At 41.3% G+C, this 24,719-nt stretch overlaps 1 protein-coding gene across 1 annotated transcript; it reads left to right on the plus strand.

Moving 5' to 3' along the window:
* Nucleotides 1–11,461: 11,461 nt before the first annotated feature.
* On the plus strand, nucleotides 11,462–18,514 carry CBLN4 (cerebellin 4 precursor). The gene is made up of 3 exons (XM_061375357.1): nucleotides 11,462–12,868; nucleotides 14,281–14,397; nucleotides 17,197–18,514. The coding sequence occupies exons 1-3, from the start codon at nucleotides 12,593–12,595 to the stop codon at nucleotides 17,392–17,394; spliced, it is 591 nt and encodes a 196-aa protein (XP_061231341.1). The 5' UTR covers nucleotides 11,462–12,592; the 3' UTR covers nucleotides 17,395–18,514.
* Nucleotides 18,515–24,719: the final 6,205 nt, after the last annotated feature.

Here is a 24,719-nt window from a genome sequence, read left to right on the forward strand (position 1 = left end):
ATCCTGTCCTGTGTTGCTCACAGAAGTTTTGCTGTGGATCTTCTCAACCCCAAGACTCCGTTCCCTGGTTTAAAAGACGTTTTCAGACTGCCCAAATGCTCAGCTATTAAGTTTTCTCACCAAACTAAATGCAAATGTTAATTTTATTCACTGTTGCTGCTCCTACCAAAAAGCAGAACCATCGACTTTATTCCCAGAGTAACAAAGAAGGGGAGAGCCTTTTGATGAAAACTAAGTCAGACTCATGCAGGTATGAACACTTTGTGCAAGTGAGATTTTATTTAGCATTAACTTGAGTATTTCACATCACAGCATATTACTGCAGCTGACATGATATGTCTAAGAAGCAGACTGTGCTTTCCTGAGTGTACATTGAACTGATTGCAGGATTTGCTAAATGTGCTTAAACCTTAACACTTGCTGCCTGTTTACTCAGGGATGAATTTTAGTCAAGGACAGTCAGCATTAATTAAGCAACAGAAAACTACAAAGTAAGTAAATATTGCTTTAAGCTCATTTTACAAATAAGATGTTTGAAACAAAAAGGTTTCAGATGCAGAATTTAAGTCTCTGGATGCTATTTAAAAATGCTGTGATGTGTTTTGAAACAAGCGATACAAGGATAAATAACTGCTGGTCTGTGCTTTGTGACATTATTTGCTTATGAGCATTGAACCAAAAAAAGAAAATAACCCCAAAGGTTATTGTCCACAAAGATCAAGTACTAATGAGCACATTTATACCAAAATTCTTCTTGTAGCTCCTAGGAACTTTCCTGAACAAGCTGTACAGGACTTGGCCTGAAATGCTGTTATTATAAATAGAAATTTGCTTGACTCTGTTTCAAACAGCACTGTTCTCAGCCAGTAAATAAATCCCAGAGAACATCCCAAATTGCTATCATTAATGCTTAAATTGAAGTTTGTTATTTGGAATCCTGCCATTTAAAACAATCTGATGTCTCACTTTGCTGTCAGGAATAAAGCTGATTAGGAAAATTAAAAACAACAAAAATCCTTTTGATTCTGGATTTATTGAACTTGCCCTGCAGAAGGACAACCCGTGTGTGATGACTGCTCTCCGAGCTGAAGTTCAGCTCTGGCTGGAAGTTCATATGATTATTGAGCTGTGCATAGAATATGACTGTCTAGAGATCGGGACAGTCACTTGGAAGCAGGAAGCCTGAGTACCAGTTGCTATTTGAAGAAATGTTTGTATATTTTTATGTTGAAAATCCCTTGGTTAAACTAAAGAACCACCACTGGTATAGAGGCCAGAGCTCACATCTCTCTCTCTTCAGGGCAAGGCTGGGGGCTATAGACTAAGGAGCTAGAACCCCTAGAGGCTGATTTCTATGACTGTGGTGACTACACTTGGAGTTTGGATCCAGTTCTGGGGACCAAATGCACAAAATGTATGCAAAGCCTGTGTTTTAGCTGTGCAGGTCATTTCCATCAGTTTGTCTGTCCATTTCTGCAAGCAGGAAGGCTGTTTTGATACCATCCTCAAAGGGTTGGAATACATGCAAAAAATAGCTTCTGTGTTAAAGCTTTTTTATCTGAATCATTTGAGTCTCAGATAACAGTTTATTAGCATTCATCTTGATGAACTCATCCCATATTAAAACTTCAAGCAGCCATAGCAAAAGCTCAATGCACTGCAGTCAGTGGAAACGTGTTACTTGCTGAAAGACAGCTGATGTTTCAAGTTGAAAATCCCATAGTTTGGGATTGGAATTGGAACAACACTGGGAAGTAAGACACGGTGTGTTGAGATGACTTTTGGAATGTAAGTCTTAGAGAAGGATATCCTTGTCAAGCACTTTGGTCTCAGTGATAACTGAATGCTGGCAGCTTTTCAGAAGTACTTACAGTGTGCACGCAGTTACAGTTTTCTTTCTGTTTTGCCCAGTATTTACATCTTTTGATAGCTTCATTGCAGAGAAAAGAAAATGAGTTTTAGCAGACTCGCAGAATGGTGGAGGCATCTCTGGAGGTCATTCAGCCCAGCCCAGGGTGCAGAAGGTCTGGTGTTGATTTGAATGTCTCTGGTGATGGAGAAGATGGAGGTTTCTCAATTTGTCAGTGAGTTTAAGGTTTCTGGAAGTTATTAGCTGAGGACTAAAATAAAGATAGAATGTGAGCTCTGGACCCTCATTTCCTTGAGAAAGCAGTTTAAAACAATGACAACAGATTGTCACTTAGGACAGACACCCACCAGCCAAGCAGGAGAAATCAGCGGGTTTGATGGACTTGATTCCATAGTGGTGAAATATGTGTATTGTTTTCTTCCCTGCATCTTTTTAAAGCATTCACTACGACAAAGATAGATAATAGATATTTATTGTTCTTGACAGCTTTGTTTGGACAGAATTGGAAAGATCTGGTTAAAAATTACTCTCCAGGAAATTATTCAAATTAAAGGAAAAATACTTTTAAAACACTTGATCTTTTTCCATCCCAGAGGTGGCTGCAGTTCATCTATAACGAGTTCTAGATTACATACGGTTAATTACACAATGTTGGGGTCCTCTGGGGTGAATTTGTTTTTTCTTAGAAACAAAACTTTCCTTAGAAAGTTGGAGGGGATTTGAAGGAAGACTTCTAACCCAACTCTTTCAGTGCTGTGTTTCCTATGCACGTCTTCATGGAACTGATCATCTTCAGTGGTATTGTCTTGTTTGGCCCTTGGTGATAAATGCATCATTTCCAGGATACTTTCTGTTGGCATGGTTCATAAAGTATCACACACACAAATACTAGTGAAAAATATTATTCACAAGCAATTATGAGAATTTACCTTTTGGATTAATGCATAAGCCTTGCAGATCACATAGGGAATGTGTTTTACCCTTCTTGCTGCTGGCACTATCAGAAAGCTCAAATGTGAAATCATTTCATTTATGTTTTAAATACCTGACCAAGAAGAAAAATGCTTTTCTGTTAGGATTCCATTTTAGAGAGCTGCAGAAGCAGTAGTGGGACTGGCTGGAGGCAAGTATACCTTGGAAGAAAGTCTTGCTTTGCTTTGCTTTGATTAAAAATCATCACAACATTTAATCAGATTAATCTGTTCCCATCTGCCACAAAGGTGAGGTTACTCATACTTAATGCTTATCTCCAAATATGTCACTAACTTATAGCTGAAAATTATTACACCAACTAATACAGTCAGAGATAAATTTTTAAAGCAAAATTGGGCATCTTTTCTTCTAAAATTGTCTATTAGGTTTTACTTCCAGACCACTTTAGGTAACAATGCAAGTATAGGAGAAAGTGAAGTTTGGTCCAGAATCCTCAAGCAAACAACTGAGAGACACAGGTACAGTAAAAGACTTGCTATTGAAGCTGTCTGAATAGTTGGATAAGTTACATAATATTATTTCTTTCTTCTGATTGAAACACTCATTCACTCCTTTTCTAACCCAGTACCAATTGTGAATTGCAAATATTAGAACTGCATAAACATTTGATGTCAAACATTTTGCAGGTTTAAGTTCCATAAATTACATGCACTCCCTAAGTTAGCTCCACAATTTGTAGAAGAAAATGTACACTGAGGTTTAAATATTTGCCAACTCATCTATTAAACAAATAGTGAGTACAGAAAATGACACACTGGTTTTCAAAGACGTGCGCTTCTTGGAAAACAGCAGAAACGAGTTTTGAGATAACCCTGTTCCACCCCTGAACGACTAAAGTGAAATTTAGACGCTTTGAGTTTCTTTTACACATTTTCACTCAGAAATAATTTCTCAATCGGTCCAATTTTTAGAGGAAATTTCTGGAAGAACTGAGGTTAAATTTTCCTCACTCTGTCTAGGCTTGAAATGAAAACAAAGGAAAAAAATTGGACCCTATAGAGCTTGTGATTGTTGTATTACTATGTCAGTCCAACTTGCCTGGACACCAGCCCCTGCAAGCAGCTTGACTGCTGCAAGAAAGGTTTACAAACCTGTTGGAGAAGTGTAGAATAGGTGTTGGAATCCATGTACTGGGAAGAAGTAAAAAAAAATGCCACGGAGCATTTCTGTCCCTGTTTCCAAGTTGTTTCTAGAGATTTGGAGAACTGTGCCCAGCTTTGGGCATTCAATCTGATGACATTTATTCTGAAATGAGAGAAACCAGCTACTTGAAAATACCATAGTGTGATTTTGATATGTCTCCTAGTACCGGGTGAATGCAGCAGGACTGATATGACCCGTGCTGCAAGGAGGCTGGAAACTAGTCCGAGCAGCAAATGGATGCAATCAATGTTGGTAAGTTAAAAAACAAAACCTACAGTATATAAAAATCTGTTAAAGTTGGCACATCTCTATAGATGGAACTAAAAATCCTGATGCAAAGCCGTTCCCTGTAGCTTCTTCCCTGAATGTCACCACAAGTCTTCCAGTCAATCCACTTCCTTTAAATAGCAAATGAGCAATACAACCAATAGACGGTCTCTTAATTCACGGTCTCTTAATTCACTGTCTCAGCCACTTATTTTAACAGAAATTATTCCCTCAGCAATGCTATCATTAGTTTTTTACTGGCCCTTGCTATGAAAAGCACTTGGTGAGAAATACATCTGGGACAAATTCTCCTGAGGGGAGGTAATCTGTGTACCTCCATTGATGTCAAAGGAGATGCACTAAAGTACACCACAATCTAAATTTCATGTTGTTTTCTTGGCACCAAACTAGCAAACTACATCCACAAAATGTATTCAACAGTTTAAGCTAAAGAGACTGTCGGCAGATTGCTGGAGCCTTTGCAAACTCCATCTTGAGTGCACCAAGCCACCTTCTCAGTGAAACTGGTGCAGGTAACAAACCATGTTCCTTCCCCTCCCATCCTGCTAAAAGGAAAAGTTTTTCCTGCAAGGCTGTTTTTCTGTTGTTTTTGTTTTTGTTTTTTTTTCCTGACCTTATCATTTGATTTTATTCCATTTAGGCAAAAAATCACACTTCTTGCCTCATTAAAATGCAATTGAAACATCTAAGACCACTGCATAGGTCAGCTCAGTGCTTCATGGAATTATTTATTTCATAAAACTGCACAAATGTATCAGGCAAATGAGTTAAAAAATGAGGGTTTTTTTTCCTAGACATGACCTGAAATGCAATATTAAAACAGGAATTAAACTTTATAACAAGTTATATAGCTGCAAGTAACTGCTATAAAGACAGCTAATGTATGTAAGTTGATTTTACGTACCAAATCCATGTTTCTACAAGAGGGTTAAATATGAAAATTAGAGATTGACTTGAAATATTGTAAATAAAAATAAGCACAAACAATATTAAACTATTTGTGGTTAGCCCAGCAAAGGTCAATGATAAAATTTACAGGCCTATTGATATTGCAACCAATTGACTCCTACTTAGGACCTGTGATAGAGTAAAAAGAACCTACAGGGTCAAATTTTGCTCTCAGTTTTCCACTGATGCAAATGCAAACTAGTTCTATTGAACCCAGCGTAACAATACAACTGTGGAATATTTCCACATCTATCAGAGTCACTGCAGAAACATGCTGCTGTAAGGAGTCCCAGAGTCTGGCCATGAGCGTATCAAACCCTGATTTGCACTTCGTGCTTGGGCCTGAAGTGTGCTCAGGTTTGCAGTATTGGCCAAACAGAAATTTTGGCTGTGTAAGAAATGCTGAATAAAGACATCAAATGCCAACGCTGTCAGCATATCTGAACAGTTTTACCTTTACACACATGCAGACATTCTGCTGACTTCATTTTCTTAATCACCTCTAAAATTCACACAGAATTTTAAGATTCTCTTTCCCAAGATGGCCATCAAAACACAGATTTATTCCAGCAGCATGCCAGGGAAATCAAAGAAGCCCAACAAACATAAGCAGACAAATGTTCTTCATTGGTTCTGCTGCTGCAGAAAGTTTAATGACAAAGGATAATTGAAGATGGAATGAAGAGAGGTACATTAAAAATAGACAAACATACAGAGAGCAGTGTAGGGGAGAGGGACCTGGGGGTCCTAGTGGATGACAGGGTGACCATGAGCCAACACTGTGCCCTTGTGGCCAAGAAGGCCAATGGCATCCTGGGGTGTATTAGAAGGGGGGTGGTTAGTAGGTCAAGAGAGGTTCTCCTTCCCCTCTACTCTCCCCTGGTGAGACCTCATCTGGAATATTGTGTCCAGTTCTGGGCCCCTCAGTTTAAGAAGGACAGGGACCTGCTGGAGAGAGTCCAGCGCAGGGCAACTAAGATGATTAAGGGAGTGGAGCATCTCCCTTATGAGGAAAGACTGAGGGAGCTGGGTCTCTATAGTTTGGAGAAGAGGAGATTGAGGGGTGACCTTATTAGTGTATATAAATATATAAAGGGGGAGCGTCAGGACGATGGAGCCAGGCTCTTCTCAGTGGCAAACAATGATAGGACAAGGGGCAATGGGTACAAACTGGAACACAAGAGGTTCCACTTAAACTTGAGAAGAAACTTCTCAGTGAGGGTGACGGAACACTGGAACAGGCTGCCCAGGGAGGTTGTGGAGTCTCCTTCTCTGGAGACATTCAAAACCCGCCTGGACACGTTCCTGTGTAACCTTATCTAGGTGTTCCTGCTCTGGCAGGGGGATTGGACTAGATGATCTTTTGAGGTCTCTTCCAATCTCTAACATACTGTGATACTGTGTGTGATACTTAGAAGCCAAGAAAGTTGAATTTTAGATTAAAACAAAGCAAGGGAAAGCGAGGTTTGATTCTGCATCTGTCTGAATTAAATAGCAAGAACTTTTGTTCATTGTAGTCATTTTGGCTCTATGTGTGGCTGAAGATTTTGTTGCATTCCTAGAGGATCTCTTTGTATTTTGTGACTAAATAAATGAAGTGACATTTACTTTATAAAATATTTATGGAATCTTCTTAAGAAACATTAAGCCCATTAACCAGGTGAGTTTGTTTTGGATTTGGGCAACAAACTGTTTAACTAGCTGAAGGCCACAGGGACAGCTGTCTAAAAGACAAGTCAGTCTGTATGGGAGCCAGCATCCAGATGGAGATGACAGCCTACTCAGGAAATACAGTATTTAGCCTGAAAGGATGTTCAAAGATGGTGAAAGTCCGACCACTGAGCTCCATAAACACAGTTTTGAACCATCAGCAGTATTCTGCCTTTGAATCCATTCTTTCTGCCCACCGTGTCCCCACAACTGGTTCACTTCATGCATCCTCATTAGGGGGAGTTTAGCAAAAAGCCAAATAGAGCAGTGCTGGAGCTGGGGGTTTCATCCTAGGAGGAGGCTGATGCATGTTCAACCAGCTCACTACAAAACCATGTTACACATTCAGCAAACAGAAAGCTCAGCTTGACAGGAGGGAAATATAATTAGGATAAAGAAATAAAGAAAAGGAGTGAAAGGAGGGCTCCTGTCACCGAGGGGCTAGTAGCATTCATAAGGCCTCCAGACACAAGCAAGAGGCTCAAAAGCAGGAGAGGAAGTCAGAGGCAGATTATTTCTCCCTTTTGTAAGGCAAATGAGTAATTATACGAAGCAAGATGGATTTTTTCCCAAAGAGCTTTGAAAGGTATCATGCAATATTGATACAGAAGTTGTATTTAATGCAGGTTTACAAGCAAAGTGGTAAAAGAAAATGTAAATGCAAACATGGTGTTCTCTCCTTATTCTCCCTGTGGCTCTTCCCTTTGTCAGAAAGATGCCGAGCACACCTGCCTCGGCACAGAAAGTTCCTTGTGAAAGGGCAAAATACTTCTAAATGGAGACAGTTTTAGGTTTCCACAGTGTGTGTCCAGAAAGGGAAAGAAACTGTGAGCTTAATCTAACTGCATTTCCATTCTTGAGCATTGCTGCTACTTACTTTACTCATTTTTCTTTCAAAGGAAGAACAAAAAAAATCCCTGTTAGAGGCAGCTGGATCAATACTAAGAAATTCTTTGTCAGATGAAATAAGAACAATCATTAACCTTGCTGCTTATGAATTAAATGCCAGTTTTTCAACTCGCCCTTTGCACAGCAGCTGCAGCAAACTTCCCTCATTTTGTTCAGCATGTGAAGCCCAGCCCAATTACTCACACAAACACTGGTACTAAGAACCTGAAAGCACTCTTCCTGCTGCATGGGTGGGAAAAAAGGAGGAGTTATTTTGTGATATGTCTCGGGTATTTTGGTGATGGGGCTCTCTGGGCTAGTTATCTTCATTATAGCTTATATTAAATTGATTTCCAGGAAGAATTCAGTTTCTTTTTTTCAGCTCAGTTCTGTCCTCCCCAGAATGCACTCTCCCTGATGGTCTCTATTTTGCTTTTCTTCTCCTGGAACAGATAAAATCTACCAGGATTTCCTCTGTGCTAGTACGACTTAGCTGTTGAATCATGATCACTGTGTTGAATTTTGTTTGTCCTGCTGTTAGAATAGTTGGGGTTGGAAAGGATGTTAAGATCATCTAGTTCCAACCCCCTGCCACCTCACACTATACCATCTCAGTATTCTGCTGCCTTGTCTCCATCCTGCAAGTGGCTTATTGCTAAGGAAAAGTTGTAATAGTCTTCTTTATCTCTTGAATTCATGTTGTTAATAAATGTCATCTGAAATCTCAATATTGTTTACCCTTTGGGGGAAAGACTACTTCAGTGAAGCACAGTGCCTCCCAGTCCTGAGCATGGAGCAAAATTTCTGATTGAGCTGCTGCTGGTTTCCATGAGGGAGAGAGCTCTGGTGTGTACCAGCAGCTGCAGACAAGGGCCAGTGCTGCTGTACAGCCTCTGCTTGGTCCTGTTCCTTCAAATCCATGAAAGCTGTTAGTGTGACTGAGCTGCAATCAGGAAACACATCTGAGTCAGTAGTACTCTAGAATGTGTTTTAGGCATTGAAAAGGACATGATGAAAAGGGTTTGTCATTGAAAAGGATATGATGAAAAGGGTTTGTCCATACCCTTTTGTAAATAAGGACAAATGTCCCAACTCAAAGGCACCAACACAGGAATAGGAGTCCTAGTGTGTGTGTGTGGTGTGTGTGTGTGGTGTGGAACATCTCAAATACCACAGTTCAAAAAGTCTTTCAAATGAGATGTGCCAAGCACTGATGTGGGCAAAATAGAGAGGCAGAATCTGCTCCCTTCTTCATGTAATTGTCATTAGGAACCTCGTTTAATTGGACTGCCTTCAGATTAGGGTATCCCTGAAGTCAAAATTGAGCGCCATCTGCCAAAACAGTTTTGTAAATTGCAGTGTAATCTGCTGCAGGATGGTCTGCTTCAGTCTCCTTTCCTAGCTGGTAAGTACGGTGTTAACCATTAAGGTATGTCTTGTGTTATCTGTGCAGACTGACAGTACTTTCTAAGAGTTTTTTGTGATATTATCTGATTTCTCCAGACTAGGATGCATGGGATGAGGAGCACATCGATTTTGCAGACTGTGCTCTCAGAAGAAGTTTTATGACTGCATGCAAAATGTGTGTACATATTTGCTCCTAACTTGCATTTAACCTTATGGCAACTGAGCTCTGAAATGAGGCAGCTGTGTCCACGAATGGCTGCAATTAGTTAGTTGCATGCTTGCTTATGTGTTCACACTGCTCAAGTAACCTGCATGCACAGAAACGAATGCACGGCTCTGGGAGGAAAGGACAGAAGTGAGAGGTGATTCTGATCTTTGTCTGCACTTGTGCGTCTGCTCTCTGCAAAACAGCCGCTTCCATATTCAAGTGAGAGAAGTGGAACAGGAAAATGCTTTTTGCCAGGCCAGGCTTAGCAGGTGCCTGCACCTGCAGACAAGGAAATAGGAAAGTCAACTGCTGAAAAGATCTGATTCAGCTCCCACCTTGTCTTGCTGACCAGGTGGGGTTATGATGTTACTTTCCCTTTTTTTTCAGTTTCTTCATCTTAGTTTTGGCTATTGTCTTGCTTTTTTCATGTTTTCCCCACTACTGAGGTAGCTGATGGCATTGTCCACAACACAACAAAAGTCAAGCAACTTGTCAGGAATGATTGTAAAGTTTTTGATCTCTGACAAAATTCTCAGCAGTTTCAAATTTTAATCTAAACTTATGTCCATGCTATGAACACAGCTCCTGTTCTTTGTGCGGTGCTAAGAGGCTGCTCAGCAGCACGAGGTACAGAAGGGTTTTTAAGGATTGAGATGTTGCAACAGTGTGGAATTATTTATACATTTGTATTTATCCACAGAACATTGTGCCACAAAATCTGTTCCTGTTTCGTGAGAGTTCTTCAGGCAGGGGCTCTGACACACCAGCACAAATCTTTTAATCTGCAGATCCAATTTCTACAAAAGGGACAAAGTTGTGCTGTACGTATTTGCTTTATTTCTTGTTTCCTTTCCCTACAGTAAGTGGTGCTTCTCAGCTTGCTCTTCCATTTTTTTTTTGCTGCTGTCACTAAATAGGAGACACATTCCGAGGAAACAGTAAGATTCATTTTTATCTCTTATCTGGCCAATAGGATTCCTTAAAATTTGAGTGTGGCTTTTGGGATGTTAGAGTATGGTGCTTGCTGCTAGCTAAGAGGACTTTTGGCTGATTTATGGCTTCTCAAAGACTTTGTTGAGTTTTGCAGACTTAATGCTTCACCCTTAGTCCTCCACATCAGCTGTTAGGGTGGTGAGGCACTGGAATGGGTTGCCCAGGGAGGTTGTTAATGCTCCATCCCTGGCGGTGTTCAAGGCCAGGTTGGACAGAGCCTTGGGTGACATGGTTTAGTGTGAGGTGTCCCTGCCCATGGCAGGGGGGTTGGAACTGGATGATCTTAAGGTCCTTTCCAACCCTAACTGTTCTATGATTCTGATTCTAAAAACAGTCCCAGTTCATGTGTGCCTGCAGAAATTCTTGGAGTACAATAGAGTGCGTTTCATGGCTTTTTATTTCTTCTTAGATTCCTGTTGCTGCTTTAATTTCTTTCATCCCTTGGTGTCCAGATTTATGGTGAGCATTTGTTAGCACATGGAGCTGAGGTGCTGTGTGAGCTGACTGTATCACAAGGCTGATCCTCTACAGAATGGGAAGCAGCAAGATGTGCTGGCATTCCCAGCTCCAGAACAGCTCAGCCCCTTTCTCAGCTGGGTTTGAAAGGTGAAACAGCTGTACCCAGATGGAGATGCCTCTGGGCAAGAAGGGAATGAAGGCTGCTGATGGTTAAGGGTTCACATGGGACATATTTGTTGCAAAGCTGTTATAGGCACAAAAATAATCTGCTGTTTTGAAAGATGCCTATCTATGCTCAATTTCTGACAAAGTATTGGTGCTTTGCTGTTGGCTTGGATGGAAATCTGTTTAGCCAATTCTGCTACTGAGATCACTATGTCATTTCTGCCAGCCCTTGAAGAGGGCTTGGGTTTCACCACTAAACTATTTCAAAAGGGAGCAGGTGATGGGGGAAATATTTTTAATAGTCTTGAAATATGTGCATGAAGCTAAGGTACTTCCTCAGTCTTCCACTCCTTCCTGCATGCATCAAAACGAGAAACTAATACTTCTTAGTAGTGTCTAATCAAAACCTTACCAGAAGCTGCCATTAGGATTACCTGGCAACATTAATCCTCAAAAAGCAGCCAGCAAAGTCCTACCAGTGACTTCACTGTGGCTGGCTTCGAGGAGGAATCAGCATTGGTGTGCACAGGGTCATGGTGTCATGCCCAAACGCAAGCCACAGATACAGACCCAGGAGGTCTGTGTACTGGGAGACTCCTCCAGGTTTAGATGCTGCCTTTTCAACCAGGCTGCGGCTCCTTCCCCCTCCTCCTTTTGCAAACAGGGGACACGAGATGTTCTGTTGCTTTGTAGCTGCTTGAAAAGTTGCCTGGGAAGACAAGCGTGTGTCTGCGCAGGGGGCAACCCAAGAGGAGGGTCTGCAGTGATGAAGCGTGGTGTCTGCCCCGCTAGGTGCGAGCTGGGCAGGTTTGCTATGACATAACTCTTTGGAGGAGGGGGGTTGTGGCCGGGGGTGGGGGGGAAAGAGGGAGAGAGAATTAGAGCCTGCAGCACCCAGCAGTGATATCAGACCCAGGATCTGGCAGCGCTGGGGTAAGCTGCCACCTCTCCACTCCACCTCACACAGCAGCCTGGAACTCCTGCTCAAAGGGGAGAGCAAGCCAGCATCAACAATCATGGCAACGCCAAATGGGTTTATTTCTTCATGACCTCTCTCTTCTCACCAATAATTCACCTGAGGGTTGTTTTTTTTTTCCTCACCCTACCCCCCCTTTTCACTCTCTTGTTTGGATGTGGAGAGGGGGGAGAAAAGGGGGCACCGGGAAGTGTTTATTTTGTTCGGCAGCTTTTTGTGGCGTGTTTAAAGAGCTCGGGAAAGGACCCGGGTAAAGAAAGACATCGAACATAAAGAAAAGGCACAAAGTGGTGGCGGGGAGGGAGGAGGAGAAGAGAAGAAGGAGAGAAAAACCGAGGCAGAGGCAAGAAGCCGGAGGAAAGAGGACTTCAAGCGCGGCGCTGCCGGGAGGTGCGGGTGTGTGCGCGGGTGCACGTGTGTGCCCGTGCGCGGGTGCGTGCGCGGGGTGAGCAGAGCGGCTGCCGCTGCTGCGGGCGCTGCCTCCCGGTGCTGCGCGGCGCGGTGGCCGGCGCGGGACGCGGAGCGGCGGCCGCGGGTGCCGACCATGGGCTGGCGGCTGCTGCCCGCCGTGCTGCTGGCCCTGGCGCTGGGCGGCCCCGCGGTGTGGGCGCAGAACGACACGGAGCCCATCGTCCTGGAGGGCAAGTGCCTGGTGGTCTGCGACTCCAACCCGGCCACCGACGCCAAGGGCTCGTCCTCCTCCCCGCTGGGTATCTCCGTGCGGGCGGCCAACTCCAAGGTCGCCTTCTCGGCCGTGAGGAGCACCAACCACGAGCCCTCCGAGATGAGCAACAAGACGCGCATCATCTACTTCGACCAGGTACGCGGCGCGGCCGGGCAGCCCGTGCCCCATCAACAGGTGCCTCGCCCCGCGGGGTCCCCCCCACTTCAACCGTTAATTACGGTGAAAACTTAGGGTGCCGGGGGGCTGCCGCCTGCGGCGAGTCCCCGCCGAGCCCCCGCACCCCGCAGCTGGAGGCTCTGTGGGGCCGGGGGAGCCGCACCGCGGAGAGCCCCGCGGTAGTTTCCCACTTGCCCCCAGGGGATGGGGCGGAGCGCGGTCGGTGGGGGGCAGCCCTTGCGGGGCAGCCGCCGTCGGGGCCGCGGGTCCGTGCACCGCCCGCTCCGCCCTGGGAGCCGCGGAGGAAGCGGGTCCCGAGCCCAGCGGGGCAGCGGCCGGGGCCGTGAGGGCAGCTCTCGCCGGATGCCAAGCGGGAACGTGGTCGTGGGAGGGATGGGATGGGGTTTTCACAGGTGAGAGGAGCCGATGCAGGTTTTCAGACGGCCTTTGAGGGGGAAAAGAAGAACGAAAATGAAAGAAAAATCATTTAACTTTTCCATAACGATCAGGTTCAACCTACAGCTTCTCTCTTCTCAGTCACTAATAGTAACGTAGGGATGCCAACACACATTTTATACACCAGCTCCCGTCTGAGGGCGAGTCCAAAGTAATTGAGACTGATGGTTATTTTTCTTCCCATAACACATTATAATGGACATTAAATTGTCATGACAACTGAAGCCAGATATGTCACATAGCTTAATGCTAGCAGTGTAAATTACCTCAAGTTCACCGTCATTCCTAGTGGCTTTCCAGGGCTGCGTCTGGCATAAAGCAGCCTGAAAACAACAATTTAAAAAATAAGGCATAACTTGTCTCTGTTTAATCAACCTCAAATCGTTATTAGTGCTTACAAACCCAGATAAAGCAGCAAAAGCTCACAGCCAGTCGCAGCTCAGATGTGCCAGGTATCGCAGTAACTCAGTCTGCCTATTAAACTGGTGAATGAATTGTATCCTTCATGTACATCCTTCCTCTCTGCTTGATACTTTCAGGAAGACAGTGCTGACTTGACTGTTGCTTCTTAGCCAAAAGCAGCATGTCGCTCCCTGAGTTAGGGTTTTGGTGTTGTTTGGGGCAAATGATAAACAAATATGCCTTTGCTTACTCTCCTCTAAACACGTATAGAAGAAAAGTCTTGAAGTTATGATATAGTAGCAAAATAAGAATTATTTTTGTCCTAGTTTATTTATTGTAAAGTTGTACTCTCAATATAATTAAATATCCATTTAATGAGTATTATACCAGCTTAATTGAGAGAATGAATGAACCAACAGAGATGTAGATAAGAAAACTCCACGGGTGAATGGTTTCTAAAGTTAATAGTCTTTATTCTTCACGTAGCACGGAATGCCTGTGCTAATTCCCATACTATATTTTTCTGTTTGCAGATCCTAGTAAATGTGGGCAATTTTTTCACATTGGAGTCTGTCTTTGTAGCACCAAGAAAAGGAATTTACAGTTTCAGTTTTCACGTAATTAAAGTCTATCAGAGCCAAACAATTCAGGTACGTTGATTATAATTATAAAACATTTTACTTGTATTGTTGATTTAGAATAGGATCTTGACTGAACACAGGAGTATTTAAGACTTTCCAAACAAAATAGCTTAATATAAAGCAACCTGTGCTGTGGTGTAGAGTTCCTAGCAGTAGAGTGAATACATTTAAACTGTGAATACATTTAACAGCTGTTATAAGGCAAGACCCTTACCTTAAGCAAATTGCCACAGCTTCACTTCTACAGCGCAAGAACTGAGTATCTGGGGTGACATAAAACTATTAAATAGATTGAATCACCCAACAGTAAAATGGAGCTCTAAACTTAACTGCATAAGTACTAATGAGGAGTCATATTTTGCTACAGGTTAAACTCAATGTCCTGAGCACAGGAGTTCTGGGGATACACACCAGATTTGGCTATTTCTGTAACAAACTGTGACCTGGCTGACAGCTCCTGATGTCGGGTGTCTGTTTGTAACAGCAGTCTGATGTGGACCAAGGTTAGCTAAGGTGGTCTGCTCGCTCTGTAACTACACCAAAATGTTACACTTCTTCAGGGATGTCTTCTAGGGAACCTTTATATCACTTTAAACTTTTTTTTCACCATATAATACAGAAAAGACATGTCATATATTTCTTTAACAAAGGAGTGATTCTGCAGTTTCTTCTGTAGTTAACAGCAGTTGAACTGTGCAATTAAATATAAGCATGCTCTAGCTTAGAGGGAAAGCCTCTAAGTTCCTGAACATCCCTTGCTGAACTAGCAGTAAATTCCTAAAAGTGCATTACTAAATCTTCATGCCAGGTCATGCAATTTCTGTGACATACATACTGGCTTTCTCAATCTGGAATAACATCTGTGGCTTCCCTTGTTTCCACCCATGAGACCACTGGATTCGTAGAAGTCTCTGATGGTTCTCCCCTGATCTGTTTTGTCCTCAAATGTGGTTTTCAGTGTACAAGGTTGGATAAAATGGGTATCTGCAGGATGAGTGATCAGTCATTTCTTTGTGGCAGCTCTGACTTTGGGCTCCTGGGAAAAGTATAGCAATGGCTGAGCAAGCTGGTGTGAGACACAGTCACATCCCTGGTGAAATTCGCCTTCATTTTACAACATGAAATCATGGATCCATTCAGATCAATGACAAGAGTCTTAAATGGAATATTGACCTCATGAAAATCTCTATAATGAGCTTATAAGCTATTTAATATGCTCAAACTTTGTTCCTGTCACTCTCATATGCGGGAGGTTGAAACAACACGTGATAACTGTGTGTCAGCCAGCTGCATTAGGTTTAAAATACATATTGCCAAGAAAAATGTCAGAGCTTGGATTCTGGAAGTCCAGTGCAGGCTTGGTGTTTCATACACCAGGCACTCAAACCTGGGAGCTGAGGGCTTCTAACAGAGAATGTTACAACCTGTGACATGGCCTGAAATCTTTCATACATGAAGAGTTCCTAAAGTGATGGATGGGTTTGGTTGACTCCAAATTTGGCATAGTTAACATGAGACTACCTGGTGCAAGCCTGTAATGTGTTCTTCTGGTGTGATTAAAATAGCTGTAAGATGATCTGCAGGGGAACCTGACCTAAAGAGGTGGCACAGAAGGAATGTGATAAAACAAAACCCAGCAATGAGTAAACTCTTGATGCCCTTGTCTTGCATGTGTAATAGCTAGGGGGAGGACCAAAAGCCATTGCAGTGGAGCTAACCAGCTTGAGGCTCAGCCACATGCAGACTTAAACACCACTAAATCACCTGAAGGCTTTCTACATAAGTGATATTACTATGCCCCTGGAACATCTGGTAGTGCCATTAAATATCATTAAACTGAAATTGGTTCCCTGGGGACATCTGATTAAGTAGATTTCCCAGATAGGCAAATCCCAAATCAGGGCCAGATTCTGCTGCCCTGACTTATGCTGAGCACTAATTTATTCTGTGGTGGCTCCGATTAAAATTAATGGGAGCATATGCAAGGCCAGCATACTCCATATGAATAAGCATTTCATAATTCACCCCTCTGTGACTGCATTATAGCTGCTTAGAAAGAAAAAGCAGAAGAAAGCAAATAGTTTGCCACTGGGGAAATTAAAAAAGCCTGGATCTGTCCATTCCCCCAGCCCCTGCCCATCTTTATTTACAGAGTATCTGTGTGATGCTGTGTTCAGAGCAGATGCTGTGCTGACTTTCAAAAGTGCTTTGTAGGAAAACGGATTCAGCACCAAAACACAGTGTGGTGGTTCTTAAAGCTAAAGGTGTGTTCTAGACTTTCAAACTAAGCTACTGTCAGTTATGGAAGGGACATATATTTTGCTCTCAACGAAGTATAAGTTTGCAGCCTGCTGCAGCATCTTTGACATCTCATTAGGTGCCTATAGTGCATCTCTGGGTGCCTTGTTTCTTGAAATACCTTTGCTAGTGAACATCTAAATAACCCATGAGGCAAGATGAAACAAACTGAGGTAACAGCTCTCAGTTCCATGTACCAGAGAGTTACAATTAATGCCCCAAGGAACAGAGGAAAGCAACGTCATGTTGCACACTAACTATGCCTGGTCCACAGCGGTTGGTGGACAGTGCCCCACCAACTTCACTCAGCTGCAGGTGAAGCCCATGAAGAATGAAAGTGCTTTTATGCTCCAAATACTAATAATGTAATTATTAGTTCAAAACAAAACAAAACAAAACATAGTGAAGACTGGGACCTTAGCAGACCTCTTACTTTGTAGTTAATATTCAGTGGTAGTTCTTGGAGTTTTCCTGTTAATGACAGATTTTCAATGTTTTCTTCTCTTGTAGGTTAATTTGATGCTAAATGGAAAGCCAGTCATTTCTGCTTTTGCTGGGGACAAGGATGTCACACGTGAAGCTGCCACAAATGGAGTCCTGCTCTATCTGGACAAGGAGGATAAGGTTTACCTGAAACTGGAGAAAGGTAATCTGGTCGGTGGATGGCAGTATTCTACGTTTTCTGGCTTTCTGGTCTTTCCCCTGTAAAGTCAATTTTCCTGTGATATCCATCCAGATGTGGACTCATCATTGCCCCTGTTACATGAAGAGCATTTTATCATCATGGGATTGATGTCTCTTTATTGTTTTTTTTTTTCATGGGTGAATATGGATTCTCTTTATGGATTTTGGCTCCATCTGAACTACTCAGAAGTTTCACAGAATTTTGTGTGTTTAAATACAATATATTTGGATTGGGACTAAAGCAGACAATAAATATCTATGCTTAATGTTACAGTCTAAAGCTGCCTGCAAAATTTGTTCTGATTTCATTTACTGGACTTATTGGATTCATGGGAGAAGTGGATTTTCTTTAATTATGAAAAGACTGGCAACCAGGTCTATATTTAGGAGAGTTCAGACTCCAATCAAGAGTTAGTGTGTTGCTGCCAAAGAACTGTATATTGATATATTGGTCATACATGTTTTTTGTCATTGGGACTTAACTGACATGATCTATCCCATTGTGTTGAGAAAGGTAATTATTATTCATAAGTGGTTGACTTTAATTCTCCTCTGTGTGTAGTGTGTTGGATGATTCACCAACCATATTTAGGCTCTGTCACCTGTCACAATCAAGTCTAGCCTACAGAAAGCTAAGATATTATGGTTGTATTTTAGTTGTAATAAGGTATTCCTCTTTTCTGTGTTTCCTAAAGAGAAGAGCAGATTATAACCATAAAGAAAAATATTCTTACCAGCATTAGAGGTGGTTATTGAGGCACAACTTTGCAAAACAGCTTTGCCCTGCAGGAACTCTTGCACCTGTTATTCAATTTTAATCAACATGATTGATAATAACTGCTTTATTAAAAACCTAAGGGATTCCTTCCTTAGACACAACCACTTTATTAGCTGGAGACGAGATCCCCTTGTTTGTAATTATGTGTATTTTTCAAACCTGTTGTGTTAAAGGTATCATCTGGTTTTGCCTTAACTTCACAACTGTACATAATTTTAGATCATACGTTTAACAAATATTAAATCCAAATAGCTGGTACCTAACTTGGGGCAATATCTTTTTGGCTTTTTGTACGAGTCATATGAATCCATAAACTTATTTATTCTATCATTGTTATATAATAAAGATTAATATATGTTAGCTGAATTTTTGATCTTTGGATTTTGGAAGTCACTTCATGCTATTTTTTTATTGGATATAATTACTATATGCAAAGTGTAAGCTTTTGGGATTCACAGAAACTGTCCTGGGAGGCAGGCAAACTGCCATAATTTAGTCTGGCAGAATCCTAGAGGTAATCAGAATGTATTAATAGTAATAACCTATGCATTTTATTAAAAAAAAAAAAAATTAGGCAGAAATGCTGACTTCACTGAAGTTAGTGTTAAGAATCACATTGATTCCAAAGGGTATTGGATGAGTCCTGTGCTTTAGATTTTGCCATCAGCATTGAACTCTGGTGCCATCAAACTGAATATAAAATAAAATGATTTTCACACAAACTGCTAATGAAATCTTCTTCCCTCATGCCCAATAGAGAATACATATACTGAATTCAATGGATATCTGTGTCTTGCATGTCAGGAAGGATACAGTTCTGAATTAAAAAATACAATATACTTGAGAATGTTTGCGGATGGAAGCAATGCCCAGCAACCTGGGACCTTCTCTAAAAGTCAGTTTAGGCTTGGATGTGCTGGTATAGGTAATCTGTTTCCAATTTCTTCACTTGTTAGCCAAGTCCAGTGTATCATATTGCTCTAACTGCTGTAAATGGATTTTTCACTGATTTAAAGTGTAATGCACAGCTGGTTGACGCTCCTGATAAAAATGTCAGGGAATCAGTGGCAGAAAAATCTACCCGAATTCCTTATTTTTGTGGACCAAACATATAGGAATTTGGGGGGGAATTTCAGGAGGATAAGTGGCTACATTTGCACCCCTATGAGATAAGTCAGATGAGGTCATTTCCTAGACACAACATTGTTTTGGCACAGAACACTGAGGTTTGGGAGGAAGTGGAAAGACAGGGCAAGAAGGTGAATGATTTACATTGCTGAAAAAGACTTAATAGTTTTCTATTATGACCAATCAAAATGTGTTACCACTGTGCCCCAAAAAAGTGTATATATGATACGTATGTATATCTAAACCACCCTGAGGTCATAGCACATAGTATGCATGATATTATAAAAAGGTTATTTGCCATAAGAGTTTATTTCGGAAGGAACCATCAGTATTTTGTATAAAATTGCTAAAATCTGAAAGCTCACTCATCAATATTTGTGTAATGTAAAGGAAACATTGTTCCTACAGAGACAGAAGAAAAATGGCATTAAAGGTGTCAGTATACTTTTCAGAGATGAGATGTACCTAACTTCTTTAGTCTGTGAACATATCATCTTCAGAAGCTGCCTTTAGCATTCAGCAATAATACTGAACTATCTTCAGACACTGTTGATTTCCCCTTGGCAAAACATTTCTGATTGCTTCAGCGTCATTAACAGTTGTTTAAACTTTAACTGGAGAGTCTAGGAAGTTATTCAATTAAGGAGATATGTTTTGATGGAAATCTCCTACATTTTTCTCCTCGGCCTCAAAAATCAGATTTACTAACTAATTACTTTGCTATTGAAAGGAAAAATGAACTTTGGAGAAGTCGCTGCAGAGCAGCTTGTGTTATCTTCACACAAGGCTGAGCACTGACTCTGCTCAGAGGTGGTCTCTGGAGATGGGCAGTTCTCTTAGCTCATGTTTAAATGTTTAAATAAGAAAGATACATGGGTTTTAGACTACAATTTTTGAGCTACTTTCCAGATCTGGAGCTGACTTTCATTGTATTGTACCACACTTCAGGTACGTCAGTAGGAGCTTCTCCCGGAAGAGATAAGCTAAGCCAGCTTAGATAGAGCTGTGTCTGGAAACTCTTTCTTCTCTCTTTTTTGTCATTACTTTTCCTTCTGTCTTCCTATGTCACTGCTACAGTAGTTTTCTTGTTCAGAAGCAACAGCTCAGGAGACACGTAAAATTTCAAAGGGTATTTCAGATTAGGGGCTTGATTATGTTTTCTTAAAGAACTTAAGCCTCCATTGAGCTGCACTGTAAAGGTTAGAGCTGAATATCTGATCCTGCAGAATCTGATGGTGCTAGTCTTATTGATTTTGGTGGGGCAGAATTTCCCACTCTGTGTGTATCCCTGTTACAGAAGGTGCTGAGGATCTGTACCCACATCCTTCAACATATATCCACTTTGCAGTCAACTTTGTAGCTTACAAAGATTGATTGTGCAAGAAAACCTTCTGGCTATGTGTGGTGAAAAGAAAAAGGTTACTTTCTGAGAGTAAAATATACATTGCTATTATCAGTGATTTCTTTACAAAGGGAATCAGTATTTTTAAATTTTTATCCATGTTTTATTTCTGTTTTATCAATTTTTTTATTATAAATCTAAGAAAAAATCCCCTCTATTTGTCCTCCTCTGACGATGTAAATGTTTTTGGTAGAGCCGGGAATACCCTGGTCACCTAGGTTCATCCAGTGTCAAAAGCTCCTCTCTTGAATTCTATTTGTTATGAAGAGTTTAGGCTACATATACCAGATGACTGTGGAGCCAAACAAGAAACCGTTCAAAAGAGCCTGGGTAACAGAAGTGTTTTTGGAAAAGGCACTGAGGCAGCTTTGAAACTTTCACAAGCAGTTTTTTCTCTACATAAAAGGAAAAACTTACTTTGAAGCATAGAGAAGGAAAACAGACCTTTTTTTTAAAAACAACATTTTGTATTTGTTTGGTGTTATGTCATTTTCCAGTAGTATCTGAATATTTTCTGAGCCCTGTGGCAGGTCATGGCAGAGAAGTATTGCAGCCTCAGTGTTACACCTGAGAAAAGGGAGACAGGGTTTGGGAAATGACCAGTGCCGGAGCACCAACACGTCCACTGCTGGCGCTTGTTCCTGGGTAGTCCTTTTCCTGATACAAGGAAAAAGCATGTTTCTGAAGTAAATGGCATACTGCTGTATTTCCTCTTCCATATTATTTACATAACTATTTCTAGAAAGATGAATGCAGTGGAACAGGACAGGTTTAAATGCACTAACAAACCAGGTCACAATTAGCTATCAACTTTTTTTTTTGTTGTTGTTTTTTAAAGGAACACATCTGCAGCAGGTATAGTATTTTTACAGGCAGGTTTTAGGATAGAGAAGATAAATGCAAGAAGCCGTATGTCATAATCACAACAAAGAAGCCAAACCATTAACATGAAATAGGGGCTGAGGCAGAGAAACAGATATATGTTCTCCTCCTTTTATAAGGGTTTCTTAGTTGGTAGCAGGTTTTATCTTAGCAATTCATTACAGTTGCCATTCATATTGTAAGATCTCTTTATAATATTCAAATGCTTTGTCTTCTAAAGACAGCGTTAACCAGATGACTCGATGTAAATAAATGAAGAGCCCCAGTGACAGAATTTATTGGTTGGCACATGCCACAACATATTTTTTGTGATATTGTTGTCCAGACAGAAAAAGCTCCTTTGAGAAAAGACACTGTCTTAGACACTGAGCTAAAGTTATTTATCTGTTGCTGGTTAGAAATGGGGAGGGGAGGCGGGGGGGAGAGAAACCCTAGAGCATTAAGGGGAATGCGTACAAAGAATAATGATAAAATCAGTCACCATTATATAAGTGATGATGAGAATAATGGAAATGTGGCTTGAATAGTGTGTTTAGTGAAAGCTGTGATCTAAGGCGTTTGATGGAAGCAATCACTATTTTAATCTTCATGTTCTGGGGGAAGGGAAAAAGCCAGTTGCATCATTTTTAACAGGTTCTTTTCCTTCTCCCCCCCCAAATCCCCCTTTTTTCTTTCTGCCTTGTTCTGCTTAGCTGCAGAAAAAAAGTTATCAGAAATGATCTAAGAAAAGTTAATTTCTGATGTGGTACAGGGATGTTATAGATTTGGGGTTCTTTTGTATTTGATGTGGGGATAAAAAAAAAGGTGGTGGTGGTGGTGGGTGAAATGGCAAACTTGACTTAAACTAAATACATTCTTTACCTATCATCCAGTTCAGTGAATTGCCTAAATATGTTCTGCTTATATGCGTAATACTTTCCTACAATGCATGATACCAACCCATCCTGTTAGAACCACCATATTGTAATCTGATGGCTTTTAATCCTGCAGGAGGAAACTAGATGTAGAAGTGTAGTGCAGAGCACTGGAGATCAGCAAATAAAACAGCTTTATCTCTGTACTTACACGTGTGCCTGGATTTACTCCTACAAAGCAGGTCTGTAATCCCTGGGGTATTTTGATGCAAAGGGCAAATGTGTGTGTGAAAACAAGCTGAGAGTATGGGTATTTCTGAATTACTGCTGACACAGGGAAGAAAGCATACCTTAATCTCATTGTGAGGGCATTTAAATGCTCTGTATAGTCCTAATGCTGAAAGAAAGCAGATCTTCATGGCTCCTGGGCAGAGTGACCAAAGCTCTGTGGAGATGACAAGACCTGCCCACACATGGAGGTCTGTATTGACCCAAGTGCTGGGGCCTCTGTAGGCAGAGCAGTGCTGTGCAGTCAAGGATCCTGTGAGCTCTCCTGGATTTTTACTCAGTTTAAAAAACAGTGATGTTTGGGGTTTTATTTTATCCGTTCCTTTGCAAACGAAGGTCTGTTTACAGTAAGTGTAAGGGATTCTCAAAGGCAGCCTTTAGAATTAATATTGTCTGAAAAAGAAAAATTCTTCTAAGTATACAGCAAGGCTAAATTTCTCTTAAGTTGAAGTCATGCAATTAACTAGCGAAGCAAATTAAAATAAAGAAAAATACATCTGTGCTCTACTACACAACTAAGCATAAAAGAGCAAAATTGATTCTGGCATCAATCCCACATAACTGCAGAACAGCTCAGAAGCTCCATCCAGCAGTATAACAACTCATTATGCCCACTATTCCCACTCTGCAGTAGTAGAAACAGCCACTGGGCAGCCTCACCTGGCAGCGCTGATACCGCTTCTGCTAATGAGGTGAGTTTTCATGAGCTGAAGGTTAGTGATGGTGTCAGGGCATTTTCCTGGAACAACAGGCCTCGATGTGGCTCCTCCAGCTCCTCTCTATCTAGCCCTGATCAGCCTTCACCGTGCTCCCACCTGCAGCAGGTTGCAAAGTTTCACTTGGAACACTTCCCTACCAGGAAACACCATTAGAATTCAATTACTATTGGCAAAAAGCAGACACATTAGAGGAAATTTTCTTTCTTTTTTTTTTTTCTTTTTTTTCTTTTTTTTCCAAATGAAAGGAGAGAATTGGTTTGGATCAAAAAGCTTTTGTATTCAATTTTAAATTCACTCTTTATTTAAAAGATTACATTGGTTCAAAAAGAAAAGGGGAAGATTTTTCACTGACATAAAGCATTTTCACTTTTGAAATAAATATTTGCAGATGAAACAGACTGCTCTAAAATGATTTTTTGTCACAAGCATGTCATTTGGGTAAAAACTGTGCGATTTTAGAAGTTTGCTCAGATTCTTTGTTTAAGCGCATTTCCAAATACTTTTTTTTTTAACAGAAAGCAAATGTATTCCTATAAGCTTTATTTTTATTGTATTAATTGATTTGCTAACACATACATAACTGTATGCTGTATCTGTTGAAAGTCTGCACAAAGAGTTCATGATTGTGCTTTTTTTAATATCAGAATGTATCTTTAATGTCATGGGGAATGCTGGTTTTGTCCTCAGGGAGGATCAAACTGCATATTTCCTCTGTTGAGAAACCCCAAATCCCATTAAGAACACCTGGCTTAAACATTGCAGTAGAGATTTGTCTTATTGTTCAACTTCAGGGAACTTTTCATTAAGACCTTTGATGCTTTAAGGTGAGGGTGAAGAAGGGAGGTCCAGCTTTCCCATAACGGACTATTTAATTTGTTCCTCCATCGTCACCCTCAGTTCCTAATACCATGTTGGTGGCCAGCTTATTGTATTTAAGGTTTTTTATAGGTTCAGATTCTAGCACCCTTGCTAGATTCTCAGCACTGGCTGAGCACTGTCTCACCAAGAAGCGTAATCAGTTCCTTTGAAGCTTAGGAAGAGGGACATTTGTCCTTTCACCCTTTGCATGTCAGGCTACATCCTTCCTGCATTCCTTTCCACACTGCGGACTTGTGGCCAACCAGAAATATTGATCAGTATTGGTATTGAAATATTGCTAAACGTGTTGGCTTAGTTCAACAGTTCCTGGTACAGGGGTTAGCTGAGTTAACCAACCAATTGGTCCTGTTGGACACTTGTAATTCTTATAATTCCTTTAATGAGGTTAGACAACCAGAACCCTGTACGGGCACTGAAGA

The sequence above is a fragment of the Neopsephotus bourkii genome, unplaced genomic scaffold, assembly GCF_033783945.1.
Source record: "Neopsephotus bourkii isolate Nb327-2 ecotype Australia unplaced genomic scaffold, CSIRO-AGI_Nbou_v1 NB_1663, whole genome shotgun sequence".
Lineage (NCBI taxonomy): Eukaryota > Metazoa > Chordata > Aves > Psittaciformes > Psittacidae > Neopsephotus > Neopsephotus bourkii.

Bases quoted from the DNA above. Each gene is read 5' to 3' on its own strand.
- CBLN4 (XM_061375357.1), top strand. From the start codon at position 12,593: ATGGGCTGGCGGCTGCTGCCCGCCGTGCTGCTGGCCCTGGCGCTGGGC. The intron at 12,869-14,280 runs GTACGCGGCGCG...TTCTGTTTGCAG, and splicing joins GCATCATCTACTTCGACCAG to ATCCTAGTAAATGTGGGCAA. The intron at 14,398-17,196 runs GTACGTTGATTA...CTTCTCTTGTAG, and splicing joins ATCAGAGCCAAACAATTCAG to GTTAATTTGATGCTAAATGG.